The 21,593-nt window shown below is 35.0% G+C and overlaps 3 protein-coding genes and 1 non-coding gene across 7 annotated transcripts; 2 read left to right on the forward strand and 2 right to left on the reverse strand.

The window, feature by feature from the left end:
* Positions 1–2,415: 2,415 nt before the first annotated feature.
* Positions 2,416–4,491, reverse strand: LOC114725637 (V-type proton ATPase 16 kDa proteolipid subunit). The gene is made up of 3 exons (XM_028912164.1): positions 4,302–4,491; positions 3,283–3,568; positions 2,416–2,893 (listed from the first exon to the last, which is right to left on the reverse strand). The coding sequence occupies exons 1-3, from the start codon at positions 4,375–4,377 to the stop codon at positions 2,761–2,763; spliced, it is 495 nt and encodes a 164-aa protein (XP_028767997.1). The 5' UTR covers positions 4,378–4,491; the 3' UTR covers positions 2,416–2,760.
* Positions 4,492–5,782: 1,291 nt separating this feature from the next.
* Positions 5,783–5,866, forward strand: TRNAL-CAA (transfer RNA leucine (anticodon CAA)). The gene has a single exon. It is a non-coding gene; the product is annotated as a tRNA-Leu (tRNA).
* Positions 5,867–6,002: 136 nt separating this feature from the next.
* Positions 6,003–11,013, forward strand: LOC114725635 (tRNA-dihydrouridine(47) synthase [NAD(P)(+)]-like). 4 transcript variants are annotated; one of them, XR_003738432.1, is made up of 11 exons: positions 6,003–6,380; positions 6,853–6,969; positions 7,067–7,303; positions 7,824–8,073; positions 8,167–8,423; positions 8,633–8,905; positions 9,140–9,421; positions 9,543–9,663; positions 9,898–10,067; positions 10,253–10,409; positions 10,837–11,013. XR_003738432.1 is itself a non-coding variant. In XM_028912163.1 (11 exons), exons 1-11 carry the CDS (start codon positions 6,069–6,071, stop codon positions 10,349–10,351), a joined length of 2,022 nt encoding a protein of 673 aa, XP_028767996.1. In that variant the 5' UTR covers positions 6,003–6,068; the 3' UTR covers positions 10,352–10,807. The 4 variants fall into 4 exon arrangements, 2 of the variants coding, with proteins under 2 accessions (XP_028767996.1, XP_028767995.1); XR_003738431.1 differs by lacking the exon at positions 10,837–11,013 and adding an exon at positions 10,511–10,807; XM_028912163.1 differs by lacking the exon at positions 10,837–11,013 and having other exon boundaries at positions 7,824–7,902; positions 7,999–8,073; positions 10,253–10,807.
* An 879-nt stretch (positions 11,014–11,892) lies between these two features.
* Positions 11,893–14,056, reverse strand: LOC114725669 (amidophosphoribosyltransferase, chloroplastic). Its single transcript, XM_028912202.1, has one exon. The coding sequence runs from the start codon at positions 13,962–13,964 to the stop codon at positions 12,240–12,242; it is 1,725 nt and encodes a 574-aa protein (XP_028768035.1). The 5' UTR covers positions 13,965–14,056; the 3' UTR covers positions 11,893–12,239.
* Positions 14,057–21,593: the final 7,537 nt, after the last annotated feature.

The raw sequence follows: 21,593 nt of genomic DNA on the forward strand, positions 1-21,593 counted from the left end.
ATGTAATATAAAATAAGTCGGCCCTTCCCAAGTAAACGATACTTTGTTGCCTATCATCGTTGCATGGGTCTTGTATAAGCCCATTAAGTTTTCAGGCCGCAATTACGAACACGTGAGTAAGCCCATTAAGGTGTCGTGGGGGAAAAAAAAGAGAAAGAAAGGCACAGCACCTATGCCGATGAACTCGCGGAACAGAGCAATGATGGAGCAAGGGAGGGGAAGCACGTGACAGCGATCGAGAAAGATAAGGTTGACACTTGACAGCTGTACGTTTGGTCAGATGGTCCGGGCAGCTACTTTCTCATGGAAGTATGGAACAGGCTAGCTTTTTCTTATTGGGTGTGGGCCCTCTTCTGTAACAAAAAACAAAACACAACCCGAGTGTCCATTAAGGTGGCAAAAAAAAAAAACTCATGAAAAAATAATCAAAATTTTTTGTTAGCAGAAAAGATCTGCAATTGAAACGACTATATTAAATTTAATTTTTGATAAAGCGGCAATAATATTATTCTTAATCGTTATGACTCACAAATTTTATAAACATTTCATATTTATATTTTTTAGAACTTTCCTGCTGGGGCTTATTCAGGTATTCTAGGACCTACAGGTGGAGTAGGCTGTGGGTACAGAATATAGATCAAGGATTCAAAGTCTCCCAGTGTATTAAAAAATATTGAGAACTTGTGAGTTCTGAGAGAAAACAAGACATAGAATACTACAGGATTAAGTGCAGGCTCTTGTAAAGAAAACGAGCCCATCCCAAACCACACAAATTATGTGGCAAAAAACAGTCAACCCAATTGCGTCCCAAACTTCCTTACCCAAACAGCCCCTTCCCCATATCGCTCTTTTTCTTTTGCTGCGTATCCATATCTTCTGGACTTTCTCTTTGCGTCCCTTAAATTCATTACATTCAGGAGCACGTGCTTAAGAAAACTAGAAAAGTAACGACCGAACTCTTTTTATTATTACTACTTCGGTTCTTAATATAAAAAGTAGTTAGCTCATTTGAGTAGATCAAAAAAACTAATTATGACAAAAAAAGATTAAAAAGATTAGTTAAGTTAGTTATTTAAAATAAATAGTGTTATTTTTACTAAAATACCTTTATCAATTAAGTGTCATTTGATAGGACATTTAATATATGTAACTATTATAAAGATTATCTTAAAAAAATAAATAAATATCAGAGATAAAATAGATTGAAGTCTTATATTTAGAATTAAATTAAAAATCAAACTAATTCTTATATTAATAACAGGACAGGAGGTAATATAATTTTTATGTCAACACGTTATGGTCTGTTTGGTACATTGGAACTTGGGTCTCTGAATTGGAGGTGGAAGCAGAACCCATCAAATGGGCTGTTTGTTACATGGGAACCTACTTTCATGTGGACTTCGCTTCTATAAAACGTGGAGGAAGTAGATTCCATCAGCCCCCAAGGAATTGAGTTCCAGTTCCTGAGAATTGGATGTGTATCCATTTTACCCCTCAATCCACACCATAGCAAGGATGTCGATGGCGACAATAGTGCACTGTGGCGACGACTGCACCACCAAAAGTGAAGATGAAGCTTCTTCAACCTGCGTCGCCCCTCAATCTTCAATCGAGATCATTGTCGCCTACATCCATTGCCCCTCCCTCCTCAATCTCGTTCATTAATAGTGCCATAGTGGAGGATGCGGGCAGGTCATTGGTCTTTGATTTCAAGTCCATGCTTCCATGGATCTAAAACATCTCCATCTTCTTCGAGGGTTAAAGCTTGATGGTGAGAAGGGTTTGGTTTTTGATCTCTTTATTAATGGCTGTTGTTTGTTAAGAAAAAAATGTCATGGTTGTTTCTGCTATGGTCAGCGGTTGTTTTGTGGTGGTCAGTGGCTATCACCATGTCGGCGAGTGACTGGGATGGCTTGGGACGGTAGGCAAGGGTTTTTTAAAGTCAAGGACATATAAGTCTTTTCACATTATAAATAGATATATTAATTAAAAATTATACCATAACTCCATGAGCATTACCAAACAAACTTTTAAGTCCAATTTCACTTCCATCAAAAGCGTCCAATTTCACGTCCATCAAAAGCTCTACCATCGCACTATACAATGCATTAAAGTAAAATTTTGGACGCACTTCAAAGAGGCACCTCTAAAATTTCTCCAAAAATATCCGTAACAACTATAAGGCCTAGCGCATCTCCCCTCTACTGTGACCCATACATCAAACCAGGAAGCCTAGCACTTCATAGTTCTAACGGTTTAATCGGTTTCGTAACGTAATCGTCCGGTGAACCGATTTAATGGCGGCTGAACTCCGGCTTAAAACTCAACAGAACCCTTAGCAAAACCATTCACCGGCTATACTGGCCAGCCATCCGGTTCCGTGACAGCCACAGTAATGATTCTGCTCGTGATGGGAAAACTAGGAATGCATGGATGTTTCATTGATGATAAAATCAACCATACATAGCTTACGCGGCCACCAAAAATATAGTTCTACGAACATATGACAATAAATTTATAAAAAATAAAAAGACCAAGTTTCAGAGGCTTTATTGGGACAAGGAACGCCTACTTATACAAACAGAAAACAGCCAAAGGGCCTATGGAACAATCCCCACTAACAAATGTGAAATTTAAAGCCCGGATTGATACCACCAAATCACTAGTCTCGTGATAACCAAAATTCACAACGTCGAACCACAAATAGGAAGATTGAAATAAATAGGCGGGGAAAGAATATTTGGCAGCATAACTCCTTTTCTAATCTGCTCTGGACTGACCAGCACGAGAAGACAAGATAATACCAACAATGAGACCATAGAGAGCAAGAGCTTCAGCAAAGATAAGGATGAGAATCATTCCAACGAACAATTTAGGCTGTTGGGCATTTGCTCTGCAAAAGATAATGAACAACTCACAGGGGAAAATTTACATTGGAAAGCATATCAATGCATTAGGATTCAGTAATTTGCCATAGAGAAAGGCTTCCCAACAGGGATCATGCAATATTTTAAGGTTTAAAGGGCATGGCTTGTATGGGCAATTGCGTTACCAAGAAAGAGTTACGGATGTAAGCAAGTACTCATGGCAGAGTATGCTAATTTGATCAATTCAAAGCATATAATGTAAAATGGTATGCATATCGTTTTCCATGCACAAGTCCGCAAAAAAGTATTGCAATTCTCAAAACCTTAGAACCAGTGCGAATCAAGGAAAAGAAATTATGATCTACAAAAAGCTCATATGAAAAGTAATCAATCAAAATATACTCGAGGGTTGTACCTGACACCAGCATCACCAACAATACCAATTGCCATGCCAGCAGAGAGACCAGCCAGCCCACAGGCAAGACCAGAGGAGAGGTGTGCATAACCATCGAACAGGTAATAAGATTTTGCCTTAGGATTGATCCCCGTACTTATTATAACAGCAATAATAAGGCCATAAATACCCAAAACTCCAGCCATAACAACAGGAACAATGGACTTCATAACTAGCTCAGGTCTCATGACACCCATCGAGGCCACACCTACACCACTCTTTGCTGTGCCATAGGCAGCTCCCATGCCTATAGTAAGTGAGATAAGCCATACAACAATAAGTTATAAGAGAACACATAAGCATACGAATTATTAAAGTTCATCAATTGAAGTCACTTTTTAAGAAAAGGCCTCTAACCCCTTCTTTTCGCCAAAGAGAAGTCACTTTTCAAATCAATTGAAACAATTCTATAGACATATTCTGTCTGCTGTTTCTTGAGTTCGAAACAACATGAGATCCAAACAAAACATGAATTGTAATAGGGTTCCCATTGGGAGCTGATCACAGCATCTCTGTAATGAGATCTGAACCAAAATACTTGTAATAAGCTGTCGAACTGAAGACGCAAACTCTGATTCGAGTTACAGTGCATATTAAATAAAATATACGATTCGGCATGTCCAACAACAAGTAACCCAAAACTAATCAAAGCACAACTGAATTGATCAACATCAACGTCAAATTAAAACCCTAGATCAACGTCGATTTTTTTCCAAAATATTCAAAAGGATCGCGCTCGCTTCTTTTCCCACATCAACAAAGTCTCAACCAAAATAACAGTTAAGAGCTAAATTAAGTAGAAAAATTCAACTTGTTTTAGGATCAAACAAGTTTGAACATCGAGCATCAGAAAAATCCTTAACAAGACAATTAAACAGATACTAAATAGATCGCGCAAGCAGAAATTCAGATCGATCTCAGACGAAATCGACAGACAGATTAAAAAAAAAAACGATGTACGGTATTGGGGGTTAACTCACAGGAGAAAACGAGAGCAGCTGCGGCTCCGAGGAAGCCGAAAAACGGTGCTGTCTCATCGCCGCTAAACGGAGCCATAATTTGACGGTGGATCTACAAGGCGGTCGAATAGATCTGATAGCTTCAATTTCTTCCACCGAGAGATCTTCCAGCGCCGATCTCTCTCTGTACGACTACGGACCTATGGTGCCGCAGGAGCAGGATACGTGGATATTAATAATTGCTCGTTCCATTATTTAATGAAACATGGGTATTAAATACAAAAAATCTCTTTAAATTATTAAATTATTTTGAAGTTTGAAGTAAAAAAATTTATTTATTTAATTACTAAATTATTTTTTTTTAAGTTTGTATTAATAACTCAAAGAACAGTTATTGACAACTTAAAATATAAAAATTGACAACTATCATGACAAGTATTGATAAAATTATACATTTTGTTATAATGAGATCTTTTACGACTTCAAAATAATTTGATGATTTTAAGAGATGCCTATGTATTTAATTATTTTGAGTGGGATTTTATTGCAGTTTTTTGCTTATTTAATTATCTGCTGAATCCGGACATAACTTTTCGGGTTAAATTGACCCGATAATAATTGCCCAATCCAGCCCAATAATCGGTTTGTTTGCTTTATATTAAATACTTTTTTAAAAAAATATTAACCATTTATAATACAGAATAAATAGATATCAAATCAAATCGACGAAATAAGATTTTTTTTCCAACATCAAAATAAGATATACATAAATAATGGCATGAGAAATATGTCAAGTTAAATAAAAATGAATAACTGAACTATAAATCTTATCTTAATCGGATAAGAAAATGAGATAAAGCTAGTCAAATTTAAATTCTAAGATATTGCTGCTTTTGGTACAAGGGAAGGAAAGGGAGGAGAGCAAAATTTAAATGAACTCAATTTATTAACAAATTGAAAAAGTGAGGTTATAAAATTTTGATGTAAAAAATATATAAAATAAAAGAGTAAGAAAAATTAATTAAAAATTTTTAACTCCACTTTTTTTATTTTTTAAATTAAACTCATTAAAATTTTCTCTCTCATTCCCTCCATTTTCCTCATAGGAAACTTGATGATTATGTATCAATAAGTGATAATCCTTAGTAATTTTGCACGGATTTTATATCCCAAAACAATGTCACTTATCTATTTGTGGGATTTGAGGATCTTGAGATCGGTCAACATTTAGTATGCTTTACATCATTAAGAACGAGACAATTAGTTTATATCATAATTTTTTTTGCCATCAGTTTATATGTCATTTTTTTTTTTACATTTTAAATTATTCATCTCATTTATCATTCAAAATAGAAGTTTTTTTTGACTTGTTGCTTTAGTATTCTAATTTCTAAATTAAAATTCTAAGCGGACTCACAATAGTAACAAACTAACGATAATAATGTTGACATTAGTTTAGAATAATAAAGATAATTTAAGAATCGTCCACCACCGATGTCAGCGTCAGGATGGCCGAGTGGTCTAAGGCGCCAGACTCAAGTTCTGGTCCTCGTGAGAGGGCGTGGGTTCAAATCCCACTTCTGACAATTTATTTTGCTCAAATTACTTTTAGGTCCCCAGATCCCAAAACGACATCTCCTCACGTTGTTGATCAGTCCGTTCCTTGCGTCGCCCGCCCGCCAGAGCACAACTATAAAACCCTACTACATGAAGCATTCCATTTCCATTTGTTCTGGTTTCAGTCTCTGTAACTCAAAGCTTTCAGGCCCATATACTCCCGACTTGCTAATGTCTGAGTCACCTCGTCCCGATATGGACGAGTCTGTGACTCTGACGAAGTCCGTACCACGTTTAGAGGGGTCGGGAGAGGAGCAACCCTCGTCCAACTCGAATGGGTTAACTCAGCAAACACCGGAGCAACTGGTGGCCAGAGCCATAGCTCCCGTGAAGGCGGAGTTCCTTCGTCCTCCTCCTCTTAGAGGTTCCTCCACGATCCAGAACGAAGATGTTTCTGAAGATGGGGATAAGGCCTCTGTTCAATCCGCCGGATTAGTGAAAGAGAAGAAGTCAAAGCGCCAACTCAAGCGTGAACGTCGTCAGGTACCTCATTCTTTGTATTTCACTCTCTTCAGCTGACGTCTTTTTGGGGGGGGGGGATGTAACTGTTGCATCTTCATAAATCTGCTTTGGCATTTGTAAAGGACATAATGTTGATAACTTCCAACTCTGCTTTAGCCGAGAGTTGCGTGAGCTAGTTGTGAATTGGTTATGTCATTTAGAGCACATTGAGGCTGTGTAATGAAGATTAGAATGGTTAATTCTGTTTGTTTGTTGAGAGGAAAATCACAACCCCTTGTAATCTTACAATTGGTGGGAACCGGTACTCAATATCGCGTAATACGATTAGTACTCTGATCGATTGGGCTTTCTAGAGGTATATTTGCCTGCTTCAACAAGTTTGCGGCTTTATCTGCAACGGTTATAATGTTCCCTGTGGACTTGACCAACTCCCCTTCCCTTCCCGAATGCAATGTTCTTATGTTAGAGTGGATGAAACTCTTAACCTGTACAGGAACAGAAGTCTGCTAAAAACATTTGTCCGGAAATTGCAAAGACAGGAGATATTAGTTCATGTCCTTACAACGACAAATGCCGTTTCAGCCATGACATAGAAGCCTTCAAGGCCCAGGTACTAAATTGCTCTGCTCTCTGGGTGATTTGTGCATGTATTGATTTGTTTTATTAAACGTTATGTCAAGTCTTGTAACAAACTTCTTCAATTGCAGAAACCAACTGACTTAGAGGGAGAATGCCCTTTTTTAAAAGCTGAAGGTTTTTGTCCCTATGGGTTAGCATGTAGGTTTTCCAGCACACATACAGAAAGTATGCCTTCTGGCAATCTCAGTGATCGGAGAAAAACTTCCGAAAGAAATGGACTGAGCAAAGATGTTCAAAAGCTTTTATGGAAAAATAAGATGCGCTTCCCCAAGGCAGATGCCAGTCTCAAAGCTCTTGGACTCTGGGTATGTTGTTTATCTTTGCTTTTGTCTTTCTTCGTCTGTTTATTTTCGTAGTTATTTATTTATATATTTGTTATTTTTTGGTGTAGAGAAGTTTGATCCTTTGTGGATAAGAAAGTCAGGAAGGGTACATGTGAAATCTTTATAGTTTTTAGCTATATTTATCCCTTATTGAAGAACTAAATTGTTCAGATTAAATGTAGTGGGATAGTGAAACTGGAAACTAGATTTACATTAGTAAGAGTGTGATGTTTGAACTAAGGGAGTCAAGGGATATATGAAGGTTTTCTCAGTTGTTCCTGTTCTTTTTGTCAGAAATTTATATCAAGGTTTGCTGAGTTGAAAAAATGCCATTTTGTGTTGCTTCGATTCAAATTTATAATCATGTAATACCGACAATTTTAAATTGTTCTCTATCTTCAACTCTGGCATTTTTATTCATCGAAGCTGTCCTTTGAGATAAAATTGATCTGGATGTATCATACCCATACGTTTTATCTTAAATAGATAAAAACTGTTGTAGGAATCATCTAAGTTAAAAAGGAACGACTTAGAAGATAAGGAAGGTGGCAACATTGATTCAAACAATGGCCACAATGCTGGTAATAATGGCTCTTGTGAAGTTACCAATGATTTGGGTTCTAATTTAGAAAGCTCTGCTGAGGATACAAAAGTTGATGGTATTGATGGAAATTTAGATTCTGACTTACCTTGCCCTCAGAAGAGAAGAAAAACTGAAGACAATTCTGGCCTTGATGTGGCAGAAAATGAAGGTTATATTATTTTCTGATTTATTTATTTTTTAAATAATAGATATGATGGCCTGGTGTTTTCTTATCTTGCAAGCCTCTTACTGTTTTCAATAGGTGTGTGCGCTTCTGACCAAAACATTGAAAAAAGCTGCGTGCAAGCTGAACTTGCCACAGTAACTAATGTCATGCCCCCCGAAACGGATCAAAGCATGAAGTTACACCCACGAGAAAGGAAGCTTATTGATTTTAGAGATAAGTTGTATCTTGCGCCTTTGACCACTGTTGGGAATCTCCCATTCAGGAGGGTTTGCAAAGTATTAGGAGCTGATGTAACATGTGGAGAAATGGCGATGTGCACAAATCTCTTGCAGGTGCATATAAGGTTTTTTCATTGGTTGATATGGTTGCTTTGATTATTCTTCAGTATGATGTAAGTTTATACCATGGTGTGCCTTGGTTTATGTCCAGTTACTTTGTCCTGAATTTGATTTATTAAAGTTGATTTATATGCACATAAGTTCCATCTTATTTTGCTCATGCAGCGCTTTCGATTTACCTTCCAATTTTATGATTGCTATAGGGTCAAGCATCAGAATGGGCATTGCTGAGACGTCATTTATCAGAAGATTTATTTGGCGTGCAAATATGTGGGGCATATCCAGACACTATTGCACGAACTGTAGAGCTGATAGAAAATGAATGTACACTAGATTTCATTGATATAAATATGGGTTGCCCAATTGATATTGTTGTGAATAAGGGTGCTGGATCAGCTCTTCTTACAAAACCAATGCGGATGAAAAGCATTGTAGAGGTAGCTTCGGGCACAGTGGAGAAACCAATAACTATCAAGGTACTTGTTATTCTAGTGCTTTACAGATGAAGACATGATCGGAGACAAAATTCAGTCAGCATCTGTAGTTATTTTCCTCTTTGGTTCTGTGGTTCTGAAATTTTGACATCTGGATCAAGTCTTGTAACCTCTGCCAGTATGCAGAAAAATGTCACTTCATCCTTTTAATATGACACATTTTAATTTTAAAATCTCCTCATTAAGCTTGTCCTTATTTTCTCTTTGTTGCACTAGGTACGGACAGCTTATTTTGAAGGGAAAAATCGTGTTGATTCTATTATTGCCGACATGGGTTCTTGGGGAGCTAATGCAGTAACAATACATGGTAGATCACGTCAGCAACGATACAGCAAGCTTGCTGACTGGGACTATATCTACCAATGTGCCAGGAAGGCACCTACTACTTTGCAAGTGGTAGGGAATGGGGATATTTTTTCATATGTTGATTGGAACAACCACAAGGCTGAATGCTCTGAGCTTGCTACATGCATGATTGCTCGTGGAGCACTGATCAAGGTTAGTTTGTCTCAGTATTGTCGATCAATGCCAGTTATGGGTTGTCTATCAGGAACATTATGACCTACTTGGACAAAATTCCAAGTCTGAAGGGTGTTGACTAACACCTCCATTTTGGCAGCCTTGGATATTTACCGAAATCAAGGAACAAAGGCACTGGGACATTAGTTCTGGGGAGCGATTCAATATTTTGAAAGATTTTGTACGTTTTGGCCTTGAACACTGGGGTTCTGATACAAAAGGTACATTTCATTAATGGAGTAAGCATAGCTGTATTTGATTTATTTATATTTGTAATTGCGGCTACTTTGTGATGTTGATGCACTATATAAATTGTATGTCATGTTAGATAATTGAGTTTGCTCGCAGGAATCTAACATTTATGTATTATATGTCTCGGGAAGACTTGTTATTTAATTTATCGTCCAAGCCTGTTTCTATGCTATTATGAACTTATTCTTTGTTTTATGTTACAGGAGTGGAGACAACCAGACGGTTTTTATTGGAATGGCTTAGCTACACATGTAGATACATACCTGTTGGCCTTTTAGATGTTATTCCACAAAGGCTAAACTGGCGTCCGCCATCTTACTACGGACGTGATGACCTTGAGACTCTAATGGCTTCGGACTCTGCAGCTGACTGGGTACGTATGCTCCTGCCATTTATTCTGAGTCATCAGTTTCCATTTGTTTCTGGCCAAATGCCCATCTTGGGACTTTCATTTTTCACCATCTGGTGCATTTATTTAATATATTCCCAGAATTTAGATCATACCTTTCGCCCAAGATGCCATAATTGTCTGACTTACACTTGCCTTTTGATGCCCAGATACGAATATCAGAGATGTTACTTGGCAAGGTTCCAGATGGCTTTTCATTTACGCCAAAGCATAAATCAAATGCTTATGATAGTGCTCAGAATGGCTGATCTTGTGCCGCTTATCTTCTTTGATGACCTTGGAAGAGATTCTTGCATGCGCCGCACGGTATGAACGAAATGTTCCTGGTAAAGTGTGCACGCGTGGGCCCCGCGTGAAGTTTTTTCTATTTTTTATTGAATCTGAGTCGTTGCTTTTATATGTACTAGTGTGTGTGTGCGCGCGCGCGCAATAATTTCTGACTTCTTAGAGACTGTTGTTTTCCCTTGTCCACTGCTAGCTCATGAGGTGATATTGGTGGGTGCTTCTTATTCATTGACTTTGACTTTCCCACCGTCTACATTAGCTTATCAGTTTTTTGGGTAGAAAGGGGGAAAAAAAACGTTGAATGGTCTTTGATATTGAAATGGAGACAATAATTTATTGAGGATGATGCCGACATGTATACTTGGGGTCAACTTTGATCTTTTTTATGGTCAAGGCGCTTATTGATGGCACTTTGTTCATTTTTCTTGATTTCTTTGAGTTCTTTTAGAAGGTGCAGTTATTGAAACTTGGAGGCGTGTTGGTTGAAATTTCCATTCCTTTTACAAGTGTACGACCTTTTAGTTACTCCGTAAGGACGGGGTGAAATGTTTATGTAATGTTACGTGTTATATTTAGTAGCACTTGTTTTATTCTTCAAAGAATGTTAAAATTCAGAACTATTCCATTTTACTTTATATCTTAAATGGGCCCTAAAATATAACTCGACTTGCAGTTGTGGAAAGCCTCATGTCTCCGTGAGCTCTAACGTTCATTGCTTGGAAGATATCATTCTTTGCCTGAAAACTTTTTGCTCTAAAAGTGGAAGCGTTTTGACACGGAGCTCAATAATGGTTCCATGGTTAGGCATGAGATATTTCTTACGCATAATGTAGGTTACACATGCACGTGAGCGCGCCAGGATGTGTTTTAAAATATGTAAACAAATTCTGAACTATGAAAAACTAAATTGATAATTAATTAATTATAACGACTGCTACGATCAAGTTCAAACTGTGGCTGTTTATCCTGAAGTTCCAACTCAGCCATCATCTAGCTAAGTTCTCAAAACTGGCCCCGGTAAGATTTTAATTCCCAAGAGAAGAGAAAATTATGGCCAGCCTTTGTGCGAATATCGATATATATTGATGGAGTGTAAGCAAGGTTTGGTTGGAATATCATTTGTTATTAATATTTTTTTAAAAATTAATCTTTTTTATTAATATTTAGAAAAAAATTAATCTTTTACTCTTTTTAATTTTTACTTATTTATAATTAAGTCTTTGTAATTTTAATTCAGTTGTAACTCAGTTTTTGAACTTGATCCTTATAGTTTTAATTATTTTATAATTTAGTCCCTACTTTTATTAGACATATAATTTCATTTTTCTAAATCACAAAAACAAAAACTATAGGGACCGAGATTTAATGAGTCAATCGAGTCAAAACTATAGCAATTGTTGTACCGAGTCAAAGTATAGAGATTAAGCTACAAATAAATTAAAGCTACAAGGATCAAGACTAATTTTCCCCTAAAATTTAATAGAGTTTGGTTAATAATGAATCATAAAAGAATGTAGAATTATATTTTGCTCTTCTTAAGGAAGACAGTAAAAAGAATTTACGGAGGGCTTGAAAACCCTTGGGCTGATATAAACATCATAGAACTGATAAAAGCATCCTATATTAAAACAAGGACCCAGTAAACATCTCATGATAAGAAATAATACCACTGTTCTAAAAGACCCAAAAAAAAAAAAAACAGATATCAGATTCAAAAACTGAAGATCCACATTTCATCTTCAGAATCAAAATGAATTAGATGAAGCACACCGCCACTACTACGACTATAGTTAGACTGTTTGTATTACCTCAAGGACCTCCTTGATCAGAGTCTTAAAACACTGGCAATTCTCAGAAACTTCCCACTTTGATCTCTCTCTGATTCGGGTTTGCTTGAACCCAACCTCCATCAATGGATTCCAAGCTCCCATTCAATCCATCGTCCACAAAATCACCAACCCTCTTCACTTTAAGCTCTCTTGGCTCAACAGGGTACTTTCCAGAAAAGCAAGCATAACAGAAATTAGGAGAATCATTCCCCAGAAGCTTCTTCAAGCTATCAAGTGGAAGAAAAGCAAGTGAATCTGACCCAATGAACTCTCTGATTTCCTCCACACTCATCCTATTAGATATCAATTCCTCTGAACTTGGGGTGTCCACTCCGTAATAGCATGAAGCAATAATCGGTGGGCTTGCAATCCTCATGTGAACTTCCTTAGCGCCTGCTTCTTTAATCAACCTCACAATTTTAGAAGATGTGGTTCCTCTTACAATGGAATCATCGACAACCACAACCCTCTTGCCTTCAAGCACAGCTCTAACAGGTGAGAGTTTCAGCTTCACACCAAAGTCTCTGATCTTCTGTGATGGCTCAATGAAAGTTCTTCCCACATAGTGAGATCTAATCAGACCTTGTTGAAAGGGAACCCCAGCTTTTGCAGCATACCCTAGTGCAGCAACCACACCAGAATCTGGAACTGCAATCACAACATCACAATCCACTGGGGTTTCTGTGGCAAGAATTTCACCAAATTTTCTCCGAGATTCATACACTGATCTTCCAAAAACCAGAGAGTTGGGAAGAGAAAAGTAAATATGCTCAAAAATGCATTGTTTTGGTTGTCGATGAGGCATTAAGCACAGAGATTGAAGCCCATTTTTGTCCACCACCAATACTTCACCTGGGAAAACCTCCCTTTCATATGTTGCTTCGATCAAATCAAGAGCACAAGTTTCAGAGGCAAAAACAATAGCACCATTACTTCTTCTTCCCATAACCAATGGTCGAAACCCAAATGGATCCCTCGCTGCAACAAGCTTATCCTCTGTAACAAAAACAATAGAATAAGCCCCTTCAAGCTTCTCGCAGGCATCAACAATCCTCGATATAAAGGGTCTGTGCTTTGAAATAGCAATAAGATGGAGCACAACCTCAGTATCAGAACTGGTGTTAAAAATCGACCCACTATCTTCAAGCTTCGCTCTCAACGTTCGATAATTCACCAAATTTCCATTATGAGCAACCCCAACAGACCCAAATCGATACCCGGCAACAAAGGGCTGAACATTCTTGAGCATCGACTGACCTGCAGTGGAGTATCGAACATGCCCTATAGCCAAACTTCCCGGCAATTGATCGAGCTTGGATTCGTTAAACACATCGGAAACAAGCCCAACACCAGTTATCGACTGAAGCACGTTCTTGTTCACAGCGACAATTCCAGCACCTTCTTGTCCACGGTGTTGCAGAGCGTGCAGGGCTAAATAGCAGAGACGAGAAGCTTCTGGGTCGCCGTATATACCCACGACGCCACACTCCTCGCGAGGCTTTTCGTCATCATCAGCATCTTCAAATTGAACTTCTGGGTATTGCTTATTTACAGAGACAGTATCAGAAAGTGGGTTTTTGGAAGAAAGCACGAAAGAGGATTTGTGAGGAGCATTCGGGTTGAGAAAGAAAGAGGCGTTCGCGAGGGTTTGAGCAGAGAAAGAAGTGTGGGCGTGAGACTTGTTTAGAGGGAAAGCAGAGGTTTTTGAAAGTGACGAAGAGAAGGTGGAGAGATTGGAAGCGGCCATGGAAGCTGGGAATGACAAGCTTTGGCTGCAACAGCAAAGCAGAAGAGATGACGAGACACAGGAAGAAGATGACCACCGAAGCAATATATATACACACATACAATTCGATTTAGGTTTTGGTGAAGTTTCCAAATTTATTTTGAATTTATAATTAGGAAACAAAAAGGGAAAATTGCAAATAAAGACCCCTCAATATATAAAATAGCAATCAGAGACCCTGAATTTGAGAAATTGCTCACAAGGACCCGGTCCCAATTTGCAATTATGAAATCATGGCCAAATTACCAAAATACCCTCTGTTTTTCTCTCTTTCTTCCTCTCCAGATCATCTTCTTCCCGACCTTGCCTCCTCATTTTCCTCTCTCTCTTCGTTCTCTCTTTCCTCTCCAAGTCTCCTTCCCTCTCCTCACTCTTTTCCCAAAGTATATGGAACTCACAATGTCTTTCGGTGGTCCTCTCCTCATTGTCATCCCCCATCACTTTGTTCTTATCTTGCTTAGCTGCTCTTTTGTCGACAATGAAGCCTCTTCCATCATTCTCTCTGTTGCTGTGGAAGGAGAGGAGAGTCGGGAGTTTGAGGGAGAGTGACAGTCATTTGCAATGCTTGTAATGTTTGCTTGCAATGTGTGCGGTGATTGCTTGGTGCTGAGACAACGCCCAATAAATCTGGATTTTTATTCTTCATTTCTATTTTGATTTTCAGCTTGTGTTCGTAATTAAAAATAACGAGTTTGATAAGTTGTTGAAAATAACAAGTTGACAAGTTTTGATACCCACTTCACGACAAGTTCAGTAATGCGAATAACAAGTTTAGCAAGGCGAATAACAACTTCTGATAAGCAATTCATAGAAATTCGAGTTTCTCTGTTAAAATGACAGCATTTTCAGATTTCTTTAGCAGATGACAAGTTCTGATACACAATTCATGACAAGTTCAGTAAGGTGAATGACAAGTTTAGTAAGGCGAATGACAACTTCTGATAAGCAATTCATAGAAATTTGAGTTTCTGTGTTAAAATGACAGGTTCCCAGTAGGTTTTCATACTTTTTCTGTTAAAATGACTGGATTTCCACATTGATTTATCAAATGACAGGTTTACAATAGAAAATGACAAGTTTTCATAAGATTTTTATGCTTTTTTTTGCTGGAATTACAATTTGCACATTTCTGACAGCAACAACTTCTGATAAATACGAAATGACAAGTTTAGAATGAAAAATGACAAGTTAAGTATAGCAAATGACAAGTTCCCACAATGTTTTCATACTTTTTCATACTTTTTTTGTTGGAATTATAATTTGCACATTTCTAATAGCATCCACTTTTGATAAACACGAAATGACAAGTTCATAATGGAAAATGACAAGTTAAGTATGGCAAGTGACAAATTCCCATAATGTTTTCATACTTTTTCTGCTGGGATTACAATTTGCACATTGCTGATAGCAATCACTTTTGATAAACAGTAAATGACAAGTCCACAATAGCGAATGACAAATTAAGTATGTAAAATGACAAGTTCCCATAACGTTTCCATACAATTGTAAATTTCTCTGTTAAAATAACAATGTGCAGATTTCTGACGGCAAACACTTATGATAAACAGTAAATTACGAGTCCATAATAACGAATGACAAGTTAAGTATGTAAAATGACAAGTTCTCATCACGTTTTCATACAAATGTAAATTTCTCTACTGAAATAACAATGTTCAGATTTCTGACACCAAACACTTCTGATTAACATCTTTCATCATCAACTTCACCTCTCATTTCCTCCTAATGTATAAAACTATAGCACCAGAACTCTCATAAGCCCCTCAAGAAGCATGCTCATATCAACACCAGTGGCAAATGCACTACGATGATCATATCCACTCACAAGTGCATCCTTAACCATGAAATCCCAAATATAAATTGCCACATCATATGAACAAGAAACCATCAAATTCTACATATAAAACGAGAACTTTATTCGTTTAGCACTGTATTTAGGGCTCGTTTGTTCCTCACATACCACACCTTGATCGATTTTTCCACCGAAATACAATCATCATACTTGATTTCCACAATTTAGAGCTTGTTTGCAATTATCAGAAGTGGATGCTGTCAGAAATGTGCAAATTGTAATTCTAGCAGAAAAGTATGAAAATGTATGAAAACATTGTGGGAACTTGTCATTTGCTATACTTAACTTGTCATTTTTCATTCTAAACTTGTCATTTCGTCTTTATTAGAAGTTGTTGCTGTTAGAAATGTGCAAATTGTAATTCCAGCAAAAAAAAAAGCATAAAAATCTTATGAAAACTTGTCATTTTCTATTGTAAACCTGTCATTTGATAAATCAATGTGAAAATCCATTCATTTTAACAGAAAAAGTATGAAAACCTACTGGGAACCTGTCATTTTAACACAGAAACTCAAATTTCTATGAATTGCTTATCAGAAGTTGTCATTCGCCTTACTAAACTTGTCATTCGCCTTACTGAACTTGTCATGAATTGTGTATCAGAACTTGTCATCTGCTAAAGAAATCTGAAAATGCTGTCATTTTAACAGAGAAACTCGAATTTCTATGAATTGCTTATCAGAAGTTGTTATTTGCCTTGCTAAACTTGTTATTCGCATTACTGAACTTGTCGTGAAGTGGGTATCAGAACTTGTCAACTTGTTATTTTCAACAACTTATCAAACTCGTTATTTTCAATTACGAACACAAGCTGAAAATCAAAATAGAAATGAAGAATAAAAATCCAGATTTATTGGGCGTTGTCTCAGCACCAAGCAATCACTGCACACATTGCAAGCAAACATTACAAGCAGTGCAAATGACTGTCACTCTCCCTCAAACTCCCGACTCTCCTCTCCTTCCACAGCAACAGAGAGAATGATGGAAGAGGTTTCATTGTCGACAAAAGAGCAGCTAAGCAAGATAAGAACAAAGTGATGGGGGATGACAATGAGGAGAGGACCACCGAAAGACATTGTGAGTTCCATATACTTTGGGAAAAGAGTGAGGAGAGGGAAGGAGACTTGGAGAGGAAAGAGAGAACGAAGAGAGAGAGGAAAATGAGGAGGCAAGGTCGGGAAGAAGATGATCTGGAGAGGAAGAAAGAGAGAAAAACAGAGGGTATTTTGGTAATTTGGCCATGATTTCATAATTGCAAATTGGGACCGGGTCCTTGTGAGCAATTTCTCAAATTTAGGGTCCCTGATTGCTATTTTATATATTGAGGGGTCTTTATTTGCAATTTTCTCAAACAAAAAGGGCGTAATTCTGGAAGAGTTGCGAAAGTGGAAAAAATTTCCAGGATCCTTCCCGCAATACGGTAAATTTTGCTCTTAATGGTGTTAGTTGACTTACCAAACCAGCCGAATATATTGGAATTACTTCCATATCTCACAGAATCTTGGAATAAAATGGAACTATTATAAGTGACAGGGGGTCGATTAAGCAGTGGTTAACTACAATATTCAATTACGGTTATAATATTTTCTTTATTTTTAAGTTATTATTTCTTGTTGAATTTTTTCAATTCTTATTTGGGAACATTTGTATACGCAATTTTCACCCACAATTTTCAGACACCACCCTGATTAATTAAAAAAAAAACTAAGCATATAATTTTTTGTAAAAGCGAAAGTTGAACATACTTTATACACAAAAATTTACCTTCAATCCTTTAATTTTATATAAGATTTTAGTATAGTTTCTTAAAAGTATATTTTTATTTCTTTAACCATCAATCATTAGAATCAAATAATGATTATTTAGGACAATCATTACTATTTTTAAAAATTAAATTTAACATATTAATATTTGAGAATATTTTATCATTATTTAAAATTTTAATTTCAATACATTTTGTTGATAATGTCAGAATTAAAAGACTAAAAGAACATTTTACAAAATTAACCTTAACCAGTTAAAATAAAATTCTTGTATGAAGTTTTAAATGACTGAATGTGCCTGATTTATAATATATTGGTAGCTACATATAATAATACAATTAAAGATGGATCAACAAAACTAGATAATTAAATAACGCATGTGAAAAGAACAGCAGGGAATAAAATGAGAGCAAGGTTACGTAGGGGTGTATATTTTTCAAATGTATAATTTCATAATTAGAAGCAATCTAATTTAAATTATTTTTTTTAAAAAAAAAAAGATCTTAAGGCAGCGGTGTGTTTGCATTGGGGATCATAGCATGGCAGGTGGACAAATCACAAGTAGGTGAACATTTTAGGAAAAATTCCCAAAAAATGACAGTTGAATTTCAAAATGATAAATCAGTATTGATTACTATACTTATAAAGAGAATGACTATACTTACAAAGCAAAAAACAACATTATTTTTATAGTAATCCCTGATTTGTCATTTTGAAATTTAACAATTATTTTTTTAGGATTTTTCCAACATTTTAAGATGGTTTGGATGCTCCTAAAATTGGTATCAGATTCATTTGGAGACGCTTCAAAAATCATGTGAATAGTCAGCGAATTTGTTACTGTGTTCTTCCCCTTCGCTGATTATGGTTTTTACTTGTTATTTACGTTGGAAAGATCGGTTTGTGTTCAGTTTCCATACTTTTGTTTGAATCATTCTCTATCTATTTGATTGATCATTTAAATATTTTAATTAAATTCAATTTCCACTCAATTCTTTTTATGACTAATGTGGCATCTATGCACTGAATTAGTTCCAAGTTAAACTTTGAATATGAAGATCTAAATCCAAATACATGCTAACCTTTCATAATTAAGTGAATCTTGATATAGTAACATCATCACATTAGTTGAATCACACTATTTGATTTTTTTTATTATCATTTCAATATTTTAATTAAATTCAATATTCACTCGACTCTTTCTATAACTAGTATGGCACTAGTGTGTGATACATGCATTGCCACCATTTAGCTCCAAATCATGCCTTGAACATTGTAATTTTGTATAAATCACATAGTCCAAATGTTCTTAATCATCAAACAATTTATTATTTTCATTGGAATTAAATAAAATGATAATAGTAATAGATTTATGAGTAGAATACTTTGACCTCTTTTGCATTTTGTCCTAATTACACAAACATCTTCTTTATTTAAAAACCATACACTTCCAACCCATTAACCACGTTAAGAATATTCTAAAAAGATATTTTTCAATTAAAATTTATATTAAAATACTTTTTATTTACTAATTTATCATTCATAATACTAAATCTCTAAATTTTAGCTAAATTTTTTTGAAGAATTTAAAATTTTTAATTTCCCTTTATTTTATTTTTATTTTTACATATAATTATTCGTTTAATATTTTTATCATATTAAATAGAAAATTAAGTAATTTAGTTAATGTAGACATAAAAAACTTAAATAGAAATTTAATTAATTTTATAAATAAATATATAATTAAATAAATAAGTTATAAATGTTTCTAACAAAATTTTTATTTAAAAATTTTAAATCATAATTTCAAATGACTTCTATGAACTTCTCAAACTTAGGTTATTTTGTATTATATAATAAAAAATGTATTTAATATATTTTATAACCATTTAAAAAGAATAAAAAGTTTCAAAATTAAAAAATCTCATTACATATTAAAAAATTTGAAAATACATGTATTATAATTATTTTTTATCACAAATGATCTTTTGAAAAATATAAATGTTTAAATAATTTTTATGTTAAGGAGAGATATGTTGGTTAAAATAAAAATTCAAAAATCAAACTTAAGGTCAGAATAGATGGGAATGAAATTTCAAATATATAAAAAAAAATTTGCGTGACATATATACATTTTAAAAATAAAAGTGAGGTTTTTTGTGATTTAGATAAAATAAAATGTTGTTGGTGTGTTTTACTCGATATTTATCATTAGGAAGGGCCCTGTATTAATGACTTATAAAATAATGCCACTTGCTATATAATTTATGGATACACATCCATTTTAAAAAATTGCCCAACGCCTCGAGCTTCACGTCTTTTGAACCTATATATAAACATATACAGAAAATTTTTAAACCATGAATTACCATTACTCATTACTCTTTTGGTTCTATTTATAAAGCACTTTCTGTATATTTGGTTCTATTTATAAAGCACTTTCTGTATATTTTACACAGACCAAGAAAAATCTTAAACTTTATTAACTCTCATTTAAAGTTTAATAACTTTCCTACTTTATCCCTATTTAATATATATTATACCTTATATAAATAAAGTTAACACAATAATAAATGAGAGGTAAAACTGTATATTCATACAAAAAAATTTTCTTAATACTTTATAAATAGAACTAAAAAATACATTTTCTCATATAAGACCAGAAGAGTATTTAATAAAGAAAATCAAAAGGGCACTAGATTCTGAAAAGCGGCGACAGTGGGTCCATGTTAACCTAGAATCTTGAAATTTCAGAGTCAGTGAATGGAATCATCAGATATCGACACAACGAGAAAGAAAAAGAGAAGAGAATCAAGACATTGAAGCAAGCTCCGGAATAAATAAACAGTCGTGGGGCGCGGAATTAAAGTGGCTCTCAAGAGTGGGATGAGAGTCACAGAATTTAGAAAGAGAAAATAATAGCAATAGTAATTATAGCGATAATAAGAATAATAATATTTCCATAAAAAAAAAGAATAATAATATCACATCCAATTAAAAAGAGCTTTTGTCTCTTTATAAAAAAGGCTCCCAAATACGCTGTGGCCACGTAAAACGGACCTTACCGGATAAGACCATTCCCCACCTTAAACACTTGCTTCGTTGTCGCGATATCCAAATTTTGAATATATAAATTTAAAATATTAAGATCATATGTTTTCTATTAAAATATCTTAACGTTTAAAGTTTTATCGATGACAAGAAGATTAAAATTTTATATTATACGGAAAAACTATACAATTCAACAATGTAAAGAAACTCATACCGTGAATTTTATATTTTATATTAATATATATTGATTATGGCTTTAAAATCAAATTATTTATCCGAAAAAAAATATAAATAATATGTTTTGACTAGATGGAACTCGTCAACGATTGAAATAATGGGCTTGTTTGCGAGTTTTAGGGTATTTGGGCCCAGACGACATAATGGACTATAAACAGTGAAATCGAAGTTGAGAGGTAGAAGTTTTCCTCCACCTGCCATGACTCATGGCTCATTTGAATTTTAGGAAGTTGGGTCTAAAGAAAGGAAACATGGCAAACAGTTTTGAATATTTGCTTGAAAAACTGTGCATATTTAATGTTTGTTATTACTACCTCCGTATAAAATCTTATTTAATTTTTATTTTAGTTCTAAATATAAGATCCTAATTCATTTTATCTCTTATATTTATCTATTTTTTTCAAGATAATCTTTCTAATAATAATAGTTCTAGCAAAAAAAACTTGATTGGTAAGGATATTTTAGGAAAGATAACATCTATTTATTACAAGTAACTAACTAAACTTATTTTTTTAATCTGCTCAAATTAATCAACTAGTTGTTATATTTAAGACTAGAAGTAATATTATTTTAAATAGGACCGACTCTAATAAAAGAATTTAAGAAAAATCATAAAAAAAGACCCTAAATAATTATAAATAAGGACCCATTATAATATTAGTATGAGTC

The sequence above is a fragment of the Neltuma alba genome, unplaced genomic scaffold (genome assembly GCF_004799145.2).
Source record: "Neltuma alba isolate B1F8T4 unplaced genomic scaffold, ASM479914v2 tig00012259_pilon, whole genome shotgun sequence".
Classification (NCBI taxonomy): Eukaryota; Viridiplantae; Streptophyta; class Magnoliopsida; order Fabales; family Fabaceae; genus Neltuma; species Neltuma alba.

Coding starts and splice junctions, on each gene's coding strand:
- LOC114725669 (XM_028912202.1), bottom strand. CDS start 13,964: ATGGCCGCTTCCAATCTCTCCACCTTCTCTTCGTCACTTTCAAAAACC.
- LOC114725637 (XM_028912164.1), bottom strand. CDS start 4,377: ATGGCTCCGTTTAGCGGCGATGAGACAGCACCGTTTTTCGGCTTCCTC. Junction 3,569..4,301: donor AGCTGCTCTCGTTTTCTCCT/GTGAGTTAACCC, acceptor CACTTACTATAG/GCATGGGAGCTGCCTATGGC. Junction 2,894..3,282: donor GTTGGTGATGCTGGTGTCAG/GTACAACCCTCG, acceptor TATCTTTTGCAG/AGCAAATGCCCAACAGCCTA.
- LOC114725635 (XM_028912162.1), top strand. CDS start 6,069: ATGTCTGAGTCACCTCGTCCCGATATGGACGAGTCTGTGACTCTGACG. Junction 8,906..9,139: donor AGAAACCAATAACTATCAAG/GTACTTGTTATT, acceptor TTGTTGCACTAG/GTACGGACAGCTTATTTTGA. Junction 9,422..9,542: donor CTCGTGGAGCACTGATCAAG/GTTAGTTTGTCT, acceptor CCATTTTGGCAG/CCTTGGATATTTACCGAAAT.